The sequence below is a fragment of the Colias croceus genome, chromosome 19 (genome assembly GCF_905220415.1).
Source record: "Colias croceus chromosome 19, ilColCroc2.1".
NCBI classification, from domain to species: domain Eukaryota; kingdom Metazoa; phylum Arthropoda; class Insecta; order Lepidoptera; family Pieridae; genus Colias; species Colias croceus.
Genome location: NC_059555.1, coordinates 9270329 through 9291485, shown reverse-complemented (window position 1 = coordinate 9291485; position 21157 = coordinate 9270329). Strand labels below are relative to the sequence as shown.

The following is a 21157-nucleotide window of genomic DNA, read 5'->3' as shown; positions in this document are numbered from 1 at the left end:
ACATCCAAATTATCTTAAATATTTTCTACTGTCACATATTACACACACACACACACACACATATTTAGATCAAATATAACAATTCTACTTAACCAGGCCATTAAATATTAAAAAAAAAAACAATTCTACTAACAACACACATCTGTAACCGCCTAAATATTCAAAAATATTTTACCAAAGATGTACCTATTGCATGATTCACTTGGCTGATTACTAAGCCAGTATTACGATCACAGTATTACCAGCATTCCCTTCCAGTTAGTTAGACAGTCATTGCTGACTATTCGTGCTTACTTAATGTAAAGGCCACGAAAATCAGCGGTATGAACTAATTTTATTACTGCCTTTCCCTAGCTACTACGCAAAATGTGGTTTCAGATTTCATGATTTTGTGTTGGAATTAAACTCAAGCGTTTACTCAACTAGAATTTATTATTAGGCGTTTTTCTAAACTCATATTATGAATGGATTTAATGCACAGATTTTACAGAGAAGATCCGCCAATCAACTTCAACTGTAGTTATGTATGATAATAAGTATTGTTATGATGTACATATTAAATATCATTAAAATTCTAAGTTTTTCAAGATACAGATTAAAGACTGTTTAAACTGAAACCGTGTTTTGTTTTAAATATCTGGAGTTATCATAGTTATTTATTAATAGTTGACAGTTGACTGTCTGAGTGTACGAGGTGTGAATTTTTCTATCGTAGTAATAGTTCTATTTTACAAATCGTAGTAGTGTCTTTTACGGTTACTACGATGTTTATTCTGAAAATCAAAATTGCATTCAATTTAGTTTGATGAGTACAATTTGGAGGCCTTCAAGAGGAGAGTGAACAGGTACATTCTAGGGAAGCGCGCTCCATCTTAGGCCACATCTCAGCTTACCATCAGGCGAGATTGTGGCCAAGCGCTCCCCTATTGTACAATAAACAAAAAAGTTTACTAGTTTTGCTTAACAGCAAACATTATGACAAACCTCTACGTTTACCAACGTCAGCTGATTAACGCAAGTGAAATCATTTCGGACATATTCAAATGAGTTAGGCATGCTCATGTTTGGATACAACATCTTATTGTTTTCAATAATTGACCTCCATTATAGAATGGGCTACGTCAACAGGAATGTTAGTATGGGATTGTTTGACATTTGGTAGCATTATCTGCTGTTTAATCTTTGGTAGAATGTTCTAAAGCATCTATGGGATTGACACTACGTAATACGTAATAACTAATACTAATAATACCACATCAGAATAGGTGCACAATACCCCAGATTAAATACTAGAGCGAAAACGTATTTGTCCTGCAAAAGATGTATTAGTGTTTAGTTTTCGCGCCAAAATGTTTCAGGCTCAAAGACGATAGAGTAAAATGGAACATTTATGACGTTAACAAATAAACCATTTAATTTTCATCTTACTTTTTAGTAACAACATTCTTGTAAATTAAATTGAATTTGCTACATGCTTGCATACTACACTTTCATGTATTTTCACGTGCTGATTTCTGTTTCTCAGTTCAACAATAAGCTTGAAATTGTCTCTACTTCAAAACAATAACTGTTTATTATATGATAATTATATACAGAACACGCAGTAGAAATCTATATCAGTATAATTATATTTCCCATGAGTGTGACAGTGAAATGCGTTTATTGTCATTTGTTATGGGAGTAGTCATTGCAGTTGTTTGCATAATATTGAATTAGCGAAAGCCAACCGTTTTCTATTTTGTTATTTATTTTTATTTGATGACATGTTATATTGGGATTTAAATTGAAAAGCTTTAGTAAAGATTCAACGCAGTTGTTTAGTATACCTATACAATAGATCTATTTTATTTAGCACGTTTTTCATATATAATTTTTTGCGATACAAAAATATTGTCCAATATAAATAACCTCAAATCAGCTAGTTTTTCGTGTTTTATGTTTATCTATGGCATAATTTTAATAGATAATGTTTTACATCTGTCAAAACAACATAAGTCCTCGATAGATATATTTTATCTGACGATTCTCAAAAATCAGTTGCTTGTCATTTGTTTTATATATAATCATAGTTTTTTGTGTAGGTAGTAGTGTACTCGTACATTTCAATATTTCTTTTTTAAACGTATGTAAAATTGAAATCTGTTAAACCTACTTATTGATTAAAAATTCGATCGTGTTGTTGTTCAGTAAAATAGTAAGAGATGAGAAAAAAATGTATCTTTCAATTAATATTAAAAAAATTGGCAACCCTGATGAAAATATTGCTAAACTTTTTAGTCTTGTAACACAAACAATTTCTATAATTATACATATTTTATTATCTGTAACAGCTATTTCAGTAACTGTTATTTATCGTAATCTTAGTTATTATTGTAAGTAACGTTACAAAATATTTCTCTTCGATAACAATCCCATTGGATTCCAATACCATTTAAGGATATCTTTATTGTCGCCTTTAATATGAATGCTTACGCTGTGTGTAATGTGCGTCACTAATATTATAGTGATGCACTGTTGTATAATTTATTTTATAAGTAAACATTTTTCTTAACTTTACGTACCTATTGATCAATAAGCTAATAAAATATCACGTGAAATAGCAAAGGAACACTCACCACTAAAATCAGCGTCATCCATCGAGTTCTGACTGTGCAGCGAGTACCGATTCGTCGTCTTTGTGGACGGCGACCCCTGTGTGGACCCCGCCACGACCCCCAGGCTCCTGTAACCCTCGTCCGACACCTCCGACCCATTATCCGACGCGCTCTCCACAGCCGGCGCGGGAGACAACGGCCTGGGACTTTTATTCCTAACCCCTAAAGGCGTCGGCACCAGATGATTCGTTGTTACAATCTTTGTTCGCCTGTCTGGTGATGGTGAACACCTCCCTGGACTGTGCGTCCTGGGTGCTAAGTGCTTTCTGCTCGGACTGGCCGCTCTGTCCATGTCCATGTATGGTAGACTGGTGGGTGCATCTAGCTTGTTATTGGAGTGGTACTGCAGGCTTCTCGGTTCTTCAGAATAGACTTTAGACTGGTACGGCATGGACATCGGTTCGTAGGATTTGTAGGTCTGTGTGTCTTGGCTTGGGCGTTCATAGGTGACAGTAGCGCCGGCTAGATCGTGTTTTGGTCTGGCTAGACGCGCGGAGAGGGAGGTGCGGTGCTGCGCCTTGCAGCGGCAAGGGTCGTGCTTGTCGAGGTAGTGGGCGAGGGTGTCCCAACCACCCCCGACGCGTACCATCACGTGGGAACGAAGGATCTGTAAAGAAGGTTCAATTTAGTTGGCTATTCATAGATTAATTACAACTGTGTTTTTATATAATATCATATTTCTTGGTAATAATATGTAAATTTAATTTAGTGTTCTTTCTTCTTAAACGTCGTATTCTTAATTAGAATCTAAATGAATATAGGTACTTAATTTTCCACCAAATTCATTAATTGTAAATATATTTGATTAAGCCCGAATCATTAAGAGCTTGATACACGAAGGTTTTACAAATACAATTCCTTTCATTGTGCCAATCAATGCATTACAATTGAATGATTTTCCAAATCAATTAAAGGCACCCAACCTCGAACCTTAGCCTTAACTTTGGACATTAAAACCATCTGTTGAACTCACAGTTCTACCGCCACTCCATATTTAGGTCCGGAAGCACTCAGCCTTAAATTGCATACACGTGCTATAAGTGATTTTAATCCATGAATGGTTACCTATTCTCAATGTCTATTTTGATCGTACGCCATGATTCATACTGACCATCTCCTTGTATGGTTATATCAATTGCGTGACCTTTGTGTTCTGTTTCGGATTAATCAAGTTTTCCATTGCGTGATTAATTGCAAGTCATTTGTGGTACATTCGTTAATTTGTTAAGTTTTTGTTTCGCTTGTTGAGTTTTAACTTTTACGTTTTAAATTTTTTTAATTAGATAAGCTTTTGTGTTTTAAAGCTCTATCGTGGGCCTTGAGCGCGGGGACCGAATCGAGAAATTCCGTAACGAAAAATCCTCACGCTCCCCACTCCGACGGGCGGAGGTGTGGCTTGAAGGCATAGCATGCAATAGCTTTACCGCGGCAGTCCCCGAGTGACACACGTCGTTTTTTCTATTTAAATGTAGTGTGTCATGTATTGGTCTTTTCTTTATCTTTATCTATTCTATATATGTATTTCCTTCAATTTTAATACTAGTGTATATTTTAAAATAGTTTGACACAGATCGACAGAGATCTAATATTCATCAGAAACCAATGAGTTACTTGTCAATACTAAACTACCAGATAAATCTATCAGGTCATCCATACATAATTATAACCAGCACAATTTCACCTAACCGTAAAATCTTCAGCATAATTCAATCAAATCAACATTAATGATTGATAAAGTATTCTTAAGCGCAATGAATCAATATGGCGGCTCGATAAATACCATCGAAGGTAAACAGGAAGCTTTAGATAAGCAAGAAATGACAGTTGCCTGCGCACGCGTCACAATACAAGGAGTAACGGTAGGCTATAATAATCAAAATACTGGGAGTGCATATGAATAATAACGGTTTCCAAATTCTGAAACTGAAAAACCTGTTGGAAAAAATTTGGTGGGTAAAATGAATATGAAACGTAAAAATGTACAAATAAGATGAAGGGTTTATTTTTTATTTATATTTATTGTGATACTAGATTAGGGAATATTTAACAAAAATCTGAAAATTTCAGCTTTACTTGGTATGGTAAGATAAAAAAGATAAATCATATCATAGTATTCATTCGAGTTTTCTATCTAGATATACATATAATATGTTTAATTTTCTTCCAATAATAGAAAGGTCAAATCACACACGAAATATTCCGCCTTGAAAATAAATACAAAAAATAATAAATATCTCCGTCGCCTCGGTATGAACCTTGCGGATCCAAATAAGGAGCGATAGATCCCGATCTATAGATCTAATGGGCTTTGATCTATATCTTCTAATAGCGCGCCTAATATGACAAGCCTATCAGTTATTATAGTTCCGAGTTAACTGCATTGAAAATATTAAACTCAAGTTCAACAAGCCTAATTCGTAACAGCATTTTAGATCTATTCAAAAAGATGCGTTGTAATTTTCCTTTGCAGTCCTTTTTTATTAACGAATTGTATAAATTATTTGGATATACATACCTACTCCTTTTACAATTTTAATATTCAAAGTTTTGCTATTAAATACATGCAATAAATTAAAGAGTATAGTAGAATGTAAAAAGAATGCTTGTAAAACTTACCCGAACGAAAATAAGCAGCCTAGTGTCGCCAATTCTGTATTTTCCCTCCGAAACCCTGACCATAGGGAACTGCGTAGGACAGGAGCATCTCTCAACCAAATCCCTGACTCTCTCGTCTAAACTCCTCAAGTCATTGGTCACCAATTGCGGCTGTGGTCCAGACGGTACCAGACCTAACGCAGAATCGTCTGGTCTCAACTCCTCTCCAGCCAATTCCCTCTCAATCTGTTTTTCCATCTGTACTAGCAGTGGTGCTGGCATGCCAAGCACTGCCCCCTTTCTGGCAACTTCTAGAAGGCACAGCACTACATGTTTCTCGTTCTTTCGTAAGCATAAGTCGTCAGTTTCGAATAAGAGGCATTCCAAAATGCCAAGGGCTTTACGGCACCAGTCTATGAAGTTGGAGAGATTGTCTCGGGCAAAGAAGGTGCCGGCTTTTGCTGCGGGGAGCATGTTGACGGGAGGCCGGGAGCGGAGGGCCCTAGCGAGGGTGATGGCCTCCTCTGTCTCTGTGTTCAGTGATTCGATGATCAATTTTGCTGACTCGCGGACTGCGTTCGCGTGCTGGAACAAAGATATTTTTGATTAGCTTTTGAAAAGGAAGAATGAATATGTCACTATCAGTTTAACTGTGATTTAGCGGTTGTTTTTAGTATACTATAATAAATCACAGGTACCTAATGGAAATGTTGCTTGAATACTGAAAATTACAATTTATATTTAAGAATTAGATAGTTATCTATTTAACTGAACTATCTAAACATATATTTGGTTGGCGTAAACTGTAAATAATGGAGAAAGTCGAGATATGATCATGCGAAATGTATTTTGCAAACATGAAAATGTACTCGCCTATGTCAATATTTAATTATCTAGCATGATATGTTATAAACAACTTTCTTTGTATTGTGAGTGTTAAATTATCGTATTGATAATCAAATACTTAATCGAAGTGGTCAACACGAAAGACGCTCCGAAACATTTTATTTTAATGAAGCTGTAAAGCGGCGCCACAAACTGGCTCGGACCAATTTGTTGCCATATTCGACAAAAGTAATGAGATAAATCTAGTCTGAATCGCGCTAACGAAGTTTTTTTTGTACTTTCTATAACTACATGCCATATGTTAGGAACGGACGCCTAATTTGGCATTGTACTACCATTTTCGTTGTATCCCACTTGACATCGACACTCATAAATAAATTATTTTAAACTGAATTAGTTAGTGGTTGTAGAAATCAAAGATATAGATCAAAGATATACTTAGTGACTTGTAGGAACTGGAGGAAATCGATGTAATCTACATCTACACTAATATTATAAAGAGGAAAACTTTGTTTGTTTGAGTGTAATGAATAGGCTCATAAACTACTGGACCGATTTTAAAATTTTTTTCACCATTTGAAAGCTACATTATCCACGAGTAATATAGGATAGGTTTTATCCCGGAAATTCCACTATGCGAGTTTTTCTATGAAACCGCGGGCGGAGCCGCCGGCGGAAAGCTAGTGGATTCAGGATTGTTTTCTCGTACCAAGCTCATACCTAAGAGTGGTACTTCAATCAAATCGCTGTTTACGTATGCAATTTTACGAACCAATAATTCTGATAATTAATACAATACATATATGAAACAAATAGTGTTTTTACGTATCTATCGCCAGTTTGTAAACAACCCTCAAAGTTCTAAAAACTTATATGAAGCTGATGTTCGTATTTTCTTAGACATAAGACATATAAACATAAAATATCTATTAAAAGTGAAGTATACTAAATTATCTCAACAAAGATTCGCACATAATTTGAATATGTAACCAAGTCCTTTGTAATATTTCCAAATACCGCGTGTTCTGTAAATGCAAATTATATTTGCTTCTATTTACACGCAAATACGAAATTCCTTCACCTTTACGTTTGCGAAATGTTCGAATATTCATAATTTTAACCTATTTCAATGTATTATGCTATTTAGTAGTTATGGCTCGAGATTATGTTCCTTATGTAAGTAGTATAAAGATTATGTAGGTTTCGAAATTTTGTAATTTTAATGATGAGTAGATAATTATTACTAAGAATAAATAAAAAATATATTTTTATTATTATTAAGAATAGCACAAATTTAAGAAACAAATATAATTAATAGATACGTAATCTATTGTATAAAAATAAGTCGGGGTTTTCCTTCCTGATGCTATAACTCCAGAATGCACGAACCGATTTCCACGGTTTTGCATTCGTTGGAAAGGTCTCGGGCTCCGTGAGGTTTAGAGCAAAGAAATTGCTAGTTCTTTATAAGATACAATGCGAATGATATGCGAAGGATAAATGAATGAATCACAACCCTTCATTAAGACGAAGATAAAACGCAAATAAACATAAAAATATAAATCCATATACAGCATATACCATTAACAAATATGATATAATATGAAATCAGAAAGCATAAATATATTGATAGTTGCTAATTATGTGAAATTATATCCAGAGACGTGAGGAAGAAATCAATTGATATGAGTGTGTTCTGCTTTGTACTGGAGAATGATTCCTTTTTTTATTAGGAAACAAATAATAATGTCTTTGTTTATAATACTAACTACGTAATTAATTGTTTAAATAAGAGAAAGTAAAATTACTCGATAAGGTCATTAAAGTGTTGGTTGTGAATCTTTGAAATCTGTAGATATATATAGTATATAATATATAGTTTAGAACGATTCTGTTGGAAACAATTGTGAGGAATATCATGAATACAATATTTTTTAACGTTCTATAATAGATTACTGTTGCGTAATAATTCATATTATATATAATTCATTTCATAAAAAATAACTATATTTTAGTGAAAGAACCAGTGACTAAAGAAAGTTTATTTGCATGAGTATTTATGTTTACAGATACCCCTCTGTAAAGCCTGGAAGTAAATTACGTGACCTTGAAACGAGGTACAAGTGGAATAAATCAGTTGCCACGCAAATAATTTCTGACACAATCGCAGAAATACTCTGTAAACATTGGACGCTGTGACGAAGCCACGGCGCGTGCGCATTTGTGTATATTCTGGCGACTTTTATGTAGTTTAATAATTTAATTTGAATTGCATGATTTTTACAATTTTAGCACTATTTTTGTTTAATAGTTAATGTATAAAATTATTCAACATTCATCCATGTTGCTTTAAACACAAAAAAAAAATTTAATATAATATAACACAGAAGACAATAAAACACAGAAGACAATTAAACAGATCAAATTACGATGATTTTGCTATTATTGAATATCTGATGAACTCAGTATAAATTGATCTTTATTTTAATTTGGATTTTCTTTTAAATTCACCTGCAAAAAATGCCATAATTATGTACGCAAGGCAAGTCGCATTGCCGCTTGCTACATTACAAATGAATACACACCTTCTACCATTGCCAGATATAATCATGTTAAATTACTTAATGGGCTCATTACATGGCCCATGAACATTATGTGAACTACTGGTTTGAGATTAAACATATGTTTACGGTAATTTGTGGCTTTAACCTGATACGTCTTTTTTATGGGCGATATTTAATTTGTTGTTATTTTTGAGAGATGATTCAGAAAAATTAATTGTTTTTTTTTTAAACAATGAATTTAAAGATAAGATTAATAGGTTTAGTAACTTTGAAAAATAAATAATATTTGTAGGTAATTATATTTTATAAGTCATGGGAAATAAATGTAGGCTTTATTTTTAAGCTGACGCAAGGGCAATTGTTTATTATTTTAATTTAATGTTATCTGGGGGCACGGTAGTGCCCCCGGCCCCCGCCAAGACGAACCAAGCGAACAAGTGAAGCGCACGGGCACTACCTACCTTTTCTCGAAGCGCTTCGACGTTTTTTTGAACCCTCATAACTTGGTTGTAATGTTTAAAAATGGTGGATTTTTTATAAATGACTAGTTCTTGTCAAGTCTAGTTATTTTTTAGGCCAAAAACAATTAAACATTTATTTTTAAGCCTTGGTAAATTAATTTAAAAACTCAGTTTCATTTACAAAAATGCCGCTCTGTTATTAAACGTTCGTTAATTATGTTTAATTATAATAAGGTGAGAAGGTAAAAATAATTATTTCTATATATGTACATATTATGTAGTGTTCAAGTGCTGTTGATATTAATATTACTACTAGCTCTCTCCGTGACTTCGCTCGCGTAAACTTCGTCACACATGACAATTGTCTTGTCGTGTAATTTTATCACTGCTACAAATATTAAACCAATATAAATAAAATAAATAAATCAAGACAGATGATCTCTAGGTAATATCAATTTCAATTCAAAATTTCTTCACGGCCAATGGCTTGATAATGAACTTAACATTTTCAATTTCTTTAGAGCCGTATTGTTTTAAAAGCAGACGAGACGAGGCGTCAGGTGGTAAATGACGATGCACTCTGCAGTATAAACAAATAAAATACTTCTTACGTAAATCTAATTTTGCGGATTTGTGTGAGCATAAATATTTAGGAACAATTTTGTTCTAATCATTCTAAGACCCTAAAACCCGCGTGCTTTAGCATCATTACTAATATTTTTTTATATAAATTTAATGTAAAATTGAAATGACTGAAAAATAAAGAACTGAAATAAATATTTAGCCGGATCTCTGAAGAATTTGCTTTCTGAACCCATGATAAAAATAGCGATTCAAAAGCGCGAGTTGAAAACTATGATTAAAATGTGATAATAAGGTAAAAATTCTTATTGCAAAAATGTAGCTTAATCCCTTTATTGAACAAGTTTTGCCTTATATACGATATATTGTGATTCAAACTCAATTTGTTTAAATATGTCTATAATTATAACAAATTATGCTAAACTGTCTGGTTATGGCACTAGTGTGATATTACTTGTAAATGTTTTGTAATATATATGTATTATTATTGCACCTTGTTAGCATTTAAGTATTTCTTATGGTAATATTGAAATAATCGATAGCTCTGAGATATAATTATTATCGATAAATTATACATACATAGGCTAAGTGTTTTGTCGGTTTTAATGAATGTGGGTTCCGTTGTTTGTTTGTTAATTTAAAATTTTATGGACATTTTATTTATAGGTTGTATAAATTAAGTTGACATAATGCATATTTTCAGCGAGTATAATTTGTAATATTACATGTTTTCCCGGCCATTAGCATTATTTTTGGAAATAATTAAATTCATACTCAAAAAACATGTCCAAATTTTGTAAAACTGTAGTATGTGTGTTAAAGAATATATATAAATAAATGTAATACATAAAATCGACCTTCAGAAACATTAAAGAACGGCACATAAAAACTTTACCCACTTTAAAATTTATCTGAAATACAGCCTAATGGTTATAAAATGTTTTTCTATTTATTAACCCTAAACTAAATAATTATTTTATTATCTAAACATGAATATATCCCATGCATTCACAAGCTTGCGCCATGCGCCGGCGCCGGCCACAATTACTACAATTATGATTGTCGATCTGCGCCGGATCAATCAATTACTAGTTATCATGTATCGGTTGTAGCTACATTGGGTAAACCGACGTTTTACTAAATGTCTTTATGATTGAGTTCGGGGACATTGTAATAAGAATAACAGATAATTAAATAAAAAGTAATTGCAATGTTTTGTAAATATATACATTTCATGTGCTTCTTCAGTGATTATGCTACTTCAGATTAAAATCCTATTTTCTAAGGTTATATAGGTAGGTAGGTACACTAAATTATGATATTTTGATACCTAGGTACGCTTTTTAGATAAGTGTTAATCGCATGTTATTCGGAATCTTTCTGTGATATGATTTTTTAAATCTCTGCTAACATGTAACAAAATCTTCAAAATTTTGGCTATGTATTTAATTTCTACAGACATTTCTATACTAATCACAACCCGTTAAAATAATTTATATTTTTTCAATTCGTGTCCATTTGAAGCAAAGTTATCGTGAATTATCAAAGTTGTTCTCTATTCAATCTTATAATATAAAAATTAAAAATGAATCCCAAAATGTGTTGGTAAGCGCATAACTTGAGAACGGCTAAACCGATTTCGTTAATTCTTTTTTTATAAGATTCCTTGAATTTCGAGGATGGTTCTTATGTAGAGAAAACTTGAATATGTACCACGGGCGAAGCCGGGGTGGACCGCTAGTTATAAATAATTTCAGTTGTATTTTATTAATATTAATAACATGTACATAATTTTAATTGTAAATCTAATAACGCATGGCGGATGGCGTCAGTGTATATCTGTGTATTTTTTAATGTCTTGTTTACTATACGTGAATTATAGGTTTGTTTTTATTATGACTATACAAGCAGTGTTGTTTTATATACGTTTTGATTGACATGTAAATTAATTGTGAAAAGTACGGTTTATAGAAACTGTAAAGGAAACTCGAATACTGTAATTAGAAAGATTTAGAAGAAATTATTGACAGTGCTTCGTATTTTTTGAGCTGTTGGTTTTCAATTTTCATCTTCTTTATCAATAATTCCTTGTTGTTATAACACTCAAAGTATTCAATTCATTTGATGGCATCTTTAGTTGGTATTTTAATGTTTAACAAAATTAATCAATCAGTTCTTAAATATTTTAAGATGATTATGATTTATGATCAACAATTGATTTAAATCAACTAAATTGAGTGTGCGATGTCCTCGATAGCATGCAGACAAAGCTGCAAAACTAAGCTTGTAAGTTATAAATCATTGTTATCAAAGGAACGGGGTGTTTAAACAAATTGTTTATTTATTATCCAAATGTCAGATAGATTCTCACGGGACCAAAGTTATTGTATCGGGATCAAATCGTGATTTATAAAATATAATGAACCGTATATTTGCATTGCCTTATTCGGGTTGAGACAAATGATCTGATACGGGTGTTAGATAGCGCCTGTTTGTACGGTTGGCAGAAAAATGACTTGGTAAGTATAGATAACTAGCTTTCCGCCCATGGCTTCGCCCGCGTTTAGAATCACCCGCATAAGTCCCGTTCCCGTGGGTTTTCCGAGATAAATCCTATCCTATGTGTTAATCAAAGTGCTCCTGACATGTGATATCACTACATTTTAAACTAGCCGACTTTTTTAATAAATTATCGTAAGTAGTTGATAATGAGGTTACAGGCTTTGTAAATAGACGGACGAATTATACACAAATATGGACATAATGATGAGAAACAAAACCTCTTTATCGTTATCTTGATTAAAACTACTCAAAAACCCTTATTAACTTTAATGACAGCTTGTAAAAACTCGACGAAATTGTCACTTAAGGTTCATGACATTCTGGAAACTTAAATTGTTTAAAAATAATACAAAAATAAGTGAATTAACATCTATAAAAGGTTAAAACAGGCTTATTAAAGAGATACCAAGAGCCATCTCACCAAACATGGTGATAGGTTCTGTTGTCACTTAATAAGCTGATGCACATTTCCGTAATTAAATTAAATCTGGACTTTTTGACGCACGTCTGACCTTGACGAGAGTTCCGAAGAGACTGACCGGTTAACGAGATTCTGTTATCAATTATCAATTTAGTAGCAATTCACCCGTATTAATTTTAATTGTTACAAAACACATTCAAAGTACATGTTAAGTACACTACGTCTTATATGTGTCGCAGGCAAATTGTATTATTTCGCCGTTTACAAAATGCTCGTCATTTGGTGGAGTTTTCAAAAATAAAAGTACCTAGACCATAACACATTCGAAATAATTATTTTAAACGTTGATGTGATCAATATAGTGTATCTGTTTTGAATAAACTAAAACTATAACACTAAAATAATAATTTATAATTGTTATAAGGCTGATTGTCATGGTTTTTATTTTAAAATAGAACTTAAAGCCAAATTTCACATTAATTTCGTTTTTAAACATCAAATTAATTTAGATATTGGTAACTACCAGGGATGAGAAATAAGGCTAACTTGTTAGTCAAGGGTTTTAGACATACTTGAAATAATGGAAGGAAATAGCTATTCTTATATGAGACGAAGTCGTGAATCGTTATCAAAGAAACCTGTTTTTGCAAGGTTGGTAAATTATCATAGTAAGGTCAAATTGGAAATGTTTTGTTACACTATCTTTTAATTTGAAAAAATGAAGCATTCGCACGATGAAAAGGAAAAAAATTTTTTTTTTTTTTTTTACACAAAGTGAACACACATAATACGAAATATACATGAAATATACATATGAAATACAAATAAATTTAAGAAATATAAAAAATAAAAACAAAAAGATACCTGCGATGGCCGGGAATCGAACCCGGATCAACTGCTTGGAAGGCAACTATGCTGACCATTACACCACCATCGCAGTTGGAAGATGATTCGAAATTATCGTACTATATCGGCTTTAGATTGTATTTTGAAATACATACATATTATCATCTAGTTTTTCTTTGTTATCATTTATTGAGGTTAATGTATTTTTTTCTACGAAACCAATTTTTTTTTCATGCAATTGTAAATATTCTTTATAACTGCCACTACATTTTAGCTTTTAATTTCTTTAATGGGCTTTATTACTCTTTTTCAATCTACTCTTAAATTAGTAACATATGACCCATCAAGGATCGAACCGCACCTATATTCACTTAACCTCGCGATCGGCTATCGATAAGGTGAACAATAAATAAATAGAATTGTATGATCGTGCGCCGGCGCAGGCGATCGCAATTACTTTGTAAATCGCCGCTAGTCGATCGTGATCAAGATTTAGGATGCGCATGATTTATCATTTTTGCGCATGTTTTTTAACACTTTCTTTAAATGTTAAATTAGGTAAATCCAGTAGTGATTTTTATACATTGTTTATTCTATAACCTAGTTATTAATTTTGTTATCACTTTTTACGTTATACTTCCTTTAATTAGCATAAAATGTAATGTTGAGACGACGACATAATACATAATATTTTATTACATTATTTACATAAATAAATAAAGTTTACAATTTCTATACCTTCCTATTTATTTATTCTATTCTTTAACGAGTAAATAACCTTTCCATATTCACTTTACCATATATTACAAAAATAACAAAGTCCTACGCCCACAGAAAACTTTCTCTATTATCCACCAAAAACAAAAAAAAATGGCCACCCTACATGTTTTGTCGCGATAAACCGTGACCCCCATATAATTGGCCGTTCCCACGCCGGACTCGAACCCGTAACCTTTTCACTTGTTAGCCGTTTCGGGCCAAATCTACGCGCTCGGGTCAAGTTGCTGGAGGCAGGGTCAGTAAACACTTTCATCTGTTGTTATATGAAATACCAGTATCATACCGGTGTGTATGAAATACCGATATGATACCGATACTTGGATGTGATAACGATATTCAAAATCGTTATATCTTAATTTACGACTTTCTTGAGATGCTACTGGGTAGTGGGTATATGATAATCGAGAAATGCTTACGTTACAACTGCTTTAGAACTCCTGACTCCTGAAAGTATTACGCAAATTAATAACCATCCCCTATTAAATCCATGTTTTGATATCACAAGAAAGCAAAATGTATCGTTAATCATTGTCTTTTCTTAGTTAGCACACCTATTTATTTGTCTATCTTTGATAAATTAAGATCCTTTGATTCCTATATGCCATATACCGTAAAGACAAGGCAAACAAGATATCTGCCATTAAAACAACCACGCAAGCCGCGACTAAAAAGCCGCTATAAAATATAATTCTAATTGTAAATGTCACAATGTAAATGGGTGATTACAGTAAATTATGCATCATTGGCTCTCGATAGACGCGCAAATATATTGTATTTATGGAGATTTACCGGTCGCTTGGTGGACATTAATCGCGGTGTGAATGGCGTATTTATCCTGTCAGTTTGTTTATCGTGAATGTACTGGGCGGGGCTTTAGGCTTGGGGCGGCCAATGTTTTAGTTGCTGATAAGGACTGTTATCTTTTATGGATTAATTTGATTAATTTTTACGTATGAGTAATAGTAATGTTTTTGTTATTGCCTTAATTTCATGTAAATGAAACGTAATTCTATATTTATATCCTTTCTCGTGAAATTATTTTATCATACCTAATATGGTATCTTGAAAATAACCGATTTTGATAAAATTTGCAGCACTGGTTCGATTGGTTGGAGACTTGATGATAGCCTTCTTGGTGATAGTTATATGGGTATTATCAAGCTCTATACCTATGTACATATTTATACAATAGTTTGATCGACATGATAATTAAGTAATTTAACAGCTGTTACAGGTGTTACAGGTGTGAACTTAAATCTGTTTTTATATCATTTTTTCAAACATCGTTGGTGATTATGTGTTACCTATTGTTGAAGTTTATAATAGTATTTTTATTTACTGATTATGCATCTAAGCGGATCCGGGGGCGGAAAGCTAGTTTGTCAAATGGCCAGGGAATTTCAAGAACAGGTCGTCAAATGTCGCCTACATAATCTTGTATTTGAGCAATCCAAAATAACCAGACCTGCCTGGAGGCATATTGTTTCGTTTTAAGCGATTTACTAAAATGTATTTATGGATCTTTCATCGAGATAGTGTTTTATATTGCAACTTTATCGACTACTAGTTCTATAACGATTTATGGAGTTTTATGTTTATTTTATAGCAATATACCTAAGTTCTGTAGCGTTCTTTTAAATTAATGAAGTCGTCATTTGCAATAAAACGACTGTTATATCTTTTATTTTACAATGTTATCCGGTTTATACCATTTTTACGATGTCCACTTTACACAGTATTTTGTTTATTAATCGACAAATTTATAAATCGATTTTTAAATCGATATATTAATAAATGTCTATCTTGATACCATATAAAGTCATAATCGTTATATTATGATCGCTATACTTACTACTTATGTCAAAATAATACATTATCTGTTACATATGTCATATTTTTGACAGTACGAAAAATGGCGCCGAATATCAAAATCACATTATTTCATTCAACGAATATATTATTTTCTTACAACTTTAAATGGTTCGTATCAGTACAAAATAAAGTATCTATTATATTAATACTAAGTATATCTATGTCGGTCCAATTAATGGGCAGATGGAGACAAAAGAGATTAGATAACATTTAGAGCACGTGGGTGTGAACAGTTGCCGCCAAATTGTTTAACGGTATCTATGGCGCGTTTGTGGTGACCCTAACCTAAAGCGAAATCAATTATTTACTGCGGAAGACGAATAAATGCGATAATACTTACAAATAAATAAATAAATGATTTTATATTAAACTCGCGATAGTGTTTTATCGTAAGGCTAGTAAAATTTGTCATAATCGATCGAAATTTTGCTTTGATCACAAGTGCAATAGATATAGAATAGTTAATATTTTGTTTCCAAAAATATTGATTCTAAAAATAGAACAGAATAGTTCAAATAGGTACCTAATACGAGAAGCAATGACAAAAAAAAATTAAACGTTTATAAATATCAAAGAGTTATTTATGACATCATTATATTATGGATCTGTAACAAATCGTTACGGCATAAAAAAGAAAATGATTCATAACCATTAAACCATCCATAATTGAAATGCCACAGTATGCCGTAACAACAACTGTAAGATCAGGAAACGTCAACATGACAGCTGTCAAAATGATACTGACAGCCAGGATTTGTCTATAGCCTTTTATGGTAAAAAAATATAAGTGTTCTTTGTTATTAAATAATAATAAGTGGTCTTAGTTTAAATGTAATCGTTTGTTTATCTTAAAGCCAATTATGTACGCGTGAAGTTTATAAACATAATTGATGTTATTTAATAAATTGTAAATGACTGTTTACAAATGCCTTAATAAAAAATGTAAACAAGTAATTTTTGTTTCCTTTTTCTAACCTATAAATAAAAATGGTATAAAATTATGTTCTGCATATTATTACAACCTTGTCTGTATACAGTGTATAAATAATAATTATTTCAATACAGCTGTACAAAAATGGATTTAACCGCTTGAATCACACTCGAATTCAATTAAAAGTATTGTGTGGAGACAAGAGAAATAATTGCGTACAGTTCCGACAAGACAGTACCTACCTATAGTGAATCATTCGAAATGGTTTAAATCAAAAGATGAAGTGTTTTTAAATACGTAAATACGTTTTGATGAAGAAACAATGAGACAGATGTATAATTTGTATTGTCTATTTATAGATAAATAAAATGGTTAATTAAAAATGACAATAAACTGAGGAGGTTCATTTTTATTCTTAATAATTGATTTATTGCTTATATTATGTAGCTTATGTTGGGAAGAGTTATGGTTACCTATATCGAAAAATTAATGAAGGTACTGCAAAAACGGCATTTATGGGTAATTACCTACTATGTTGTAAACTAAAATACCTCTACTAGAAATTATATATAATAATACCTACCTATATACACAAAAAATCATGTATTATTTTTTATTCGATTATAGTTTACTTACTCACTGCCAGTTAATGACTTCCTTTATTCTCATTATCCTTATTTTAAAATGAAATAAAGTCCAAAACTGTGAAGCTATAAAAAATGACGGACTTGTATACCCGGTAGGCGCCAGAAAGTGAATTAATGCTTAACTAGTTATTAACTCGAATTTGTCTGGGTTTTGTTTTTGTTAATTATTATAAAGAAGGCAAATTTTTGATACACGGAATAATGTTTTATGTGTAGTACTTTGTATTTAATTTGTGTTTCAATCATCGTAGGTAGTTTATCTAGTGCTAGCTGTGCTCCGCGGTTTTACCCGCAGTGCTCTGCTCCTGTTGGTCTTAGCAAGATGATATATACCTAATAGCCTTCCTCGATAAATGAGTTATCTAACAGTTAACACCGAAAGAATTTTTCAAATCGGACCAGTAGTTCCCGAGATTATCGCGTTCAAATAAACAAATTCTTCAGCTTTATAATATTAGTATTTAGTATCTTAGATTAGTAAGGTGCCCCGGGGCTAAAGCAACTACGGGGCTATTGTAACTAAATTAAATATCTCCGCTAATTATTGGATTTTAAATATAACGTCGTCTATAAGATTTTTGAGCAAACCAAATTGTTACATGAAAATAATAGGTGGCAGCGCTGCAGCTAAAAATGATGGTAAAACAGGTTGATCTGTCAAACCACTATTTTGAAGCAATTTTTTACGAACGCACGTGGTGACACTAATTTATTAAAAAATTGTTTTAGAGTGTTTTATTGCTGGTGTTTCAAGTGGAGTACATTGTTGACAACCGTAAGTAGCTATTAATATATTTTGCATAAGGATTCGTTAAAGCTACAACAAGATATGTGTTTAGTTACATTTTCCCTGATAATAACACAAACTGGGGTAATTGTAACTTTGAGGTTAGTTGCATTTCCCCCGTGTCGGTTTGTATGAAACCATGAAACAATAGTGATGTGCCATGTCGATGTTTACATGTGTACATTTACTTTCGTTTTGTTTATTTTTATTTTGTATGTTTTATTAGTATTTTTAGTTTGTCATATTCCTGTGCGAGTCCTAATAAATACTTTTACTTTCTTTCTGGTTCTTTTATCTTCAATATTTTTAAAGGTGTATTTTTAACTGTATGTTAAGTACCTATGCTTTCACAACTTAACTGCTGCACTGATCTTTGTTTTAGATGGTCCGGAATTATAAACGAAAAACTGAAATAAAATATTCTCAGGACAATTTGTTAAAAGCATTGGAAGATGTTAGAAACAATAAATTAAACACCTATCAAGCGGCTGACGTCTACGGAATTCCGAGATCTACTTTAGTTCACCGATTACGCGGATCAGGAGGAGTGAAAAAATCATGTCGCGGTAGGCCTACTGTTTTCACCAAAGACACGGAAACAAAAATAGCCGGCTATATCTACGTAATGGAAAAAACTGGTTTTCCTTTAACGGTGCAAGAAGTCAAAGTTTTGATATCCGAATACATCAAAAGAAATGATTTATTACGCCGTTTAAAAATGACATCCCTGGTGATGATATTTATAAGATGTCATTGTCAGAGTTACTCAAAAATATACCATCAACGCGAAGACCGACATCCGCGCGGTCGGAGTCGCGGGCGGAAGCTAGTACTTAATATTAACTAAAATGTTACTCAATTTTCTAGGAACAAGAAATTCTTATGTTATGTGTGATTTTTTACTTTGATCTTTCCTATTAAAACACTGTGCCATATATTCTGCTTTTATTTTATTTTCCTCGTATCAAACATTCAATAAAATTCGTTATCGACTAAATTTAAAGTAAATTCACAACACTAACTATTAACGAAATAGTTGCAATTGCCCCTGAAGTGAGGAAATATTTATTTCACTCCGAACTGAGCTTAGATACGTGAACTTAAGTTTCAAATTCGCCTACGTTATCACATTGCGTTGAAAAACTCGGTTTTATAATAATTTTTAGACCTACAGATACAATGCGAATTGTCATTAGTTGCATTTGCCCCTTGTCGGGGGTAAATGCAACTTTTTCTATCACTAGTAGAAAATCGTTTCATTATTTCGATTCCTTAAGAACTTTCTTTTTAGAACTAGGTTCTATGTATTATTAATGAAATTGTTAATCGTGTAGATAAATCAAATTAAGAAAATTTACAGTAAAAATTAAACTGTGCAAAATCAAAGTTGGAACCTTATTTTTTCTAGTTACATTTGCCCCGGGGCACCTTATAGATTAAATTGGTCCGTGAAAATGGTCGTCTAATTTTTAATTTAATACATAATTTTATTTTTTAATAAATAAACTAACAAAGATATTATGTTACACAACCACGCTTCTCTCGGGACTATTTAATATTTCCACATTATTTGTTTTATTCAATAGAAAGTAGCAACAAACGAACAAACAAAGCCGTCCAAAACATATAATAGCGTAGTAAAATTAATTAAAATTCAGGTCGAAATCGTAAAAAAAGAAGTTTCCTTCATTTTATATCAGATGTCGTGCCAAGCGGCTATTTCATCATCTGATTAAATTTGCCCTTTTTAGGGTTCCTCAGGTCATAATAAGACCTGGGATTTTAATAGGGCATATTTATTTTAAGCTATTGCATAGCTTCTATCGCGGGCCTTGAGCGCGGGGACCGAATCGAGAAATTCCGTAACGAAAAACCTCACGCTCCCCACTCCGACGGGCGGTGGTGTGGTTTGAAGGCATAGCATGCATATAGCTTTACCGCGGCAGTCCCCGAGTGCCACACGTCGTTTTTTTTTTAAATCTAGCAACAGAAATCTATTTATATAAAAATGAAACTCGTTTTCCTTCACGGCATCACGCGTGAACGGGTGGACCGTTTTCGATAATTAACTTTTTTTATTATATTCCTTGAAATACGAGGATGGTTCTTATGGAGAGAAAACGTAAATATATACCACGGGCGAAGCCGGGGCGGACCGCTAGTATATTTTATAAGTGAGAAACTTTATAGTTTATGTTATGGATATTTAAGTAGCGCTGAATTAAACAATAGAACCTGTCATTTTGAATAATTTACAGCCAACATTTTCAGGACAGGCCCATAACAGGTCTTAAAAAATTAGACCAAGGAAATATTTTTTTAAAGTAATAAATAAATAATTCAGGCAATCGTTCATTTATAATAATTCATACTTACCAATCTGCCAGTTTTAATTAATTTTGCTTACTCATCACTTTGACAACTTACCTGTAACATAAATAAAAACAAATTAAATTACGTCATCAATTAATCAATCAAGTAGATAAATAACGCAAAATAACTCTTTTTTACCTTATCCATGAATAATTGTCAAAATAATGTCCCTAGTCACGCAAAAACAGGGTGTAGGGAATCAAAAGAAATACCTTTATAAAAGAAAGGAATGTTCC

The 21157-nt window shown here is 32.4% G+C and overlaps 1 protein-coding gene and 1 non-coding gene across 2 annotated transcripts in view; both read right to left on the bottom strand.

Moving 5' to 3' along the window:
- The window catches only part of LOC123700545 (GAS2-like protein pickled eggs), a 60519-nt gene that overhangs the window by 4721 nt on the left and 34641 nt on the right, over positions 1-21157 (bottom strand). Inside the window, exons 3-4 of the mRNA XM_045647790.1 lie at positions 5271-5834; positions 2616-3261 (exon numbers count right to left, since the gene is read on the bottom strand). Coding sequence (XP_045503746.1) covers positions 2616-3261; positions 5271-5834 — 1210 coding nt within the window. The remainder of the gene's footprint in view (positions 1-2615; positions 3262-5270; positions 5835-21157) is intronic.
- On the bottom strand, positions 13551-13622 carry Trnag-ucc. Its single transcript has one exon. It is a non-coding gene; the product is annotated as a tRNA-Gly (tRNA).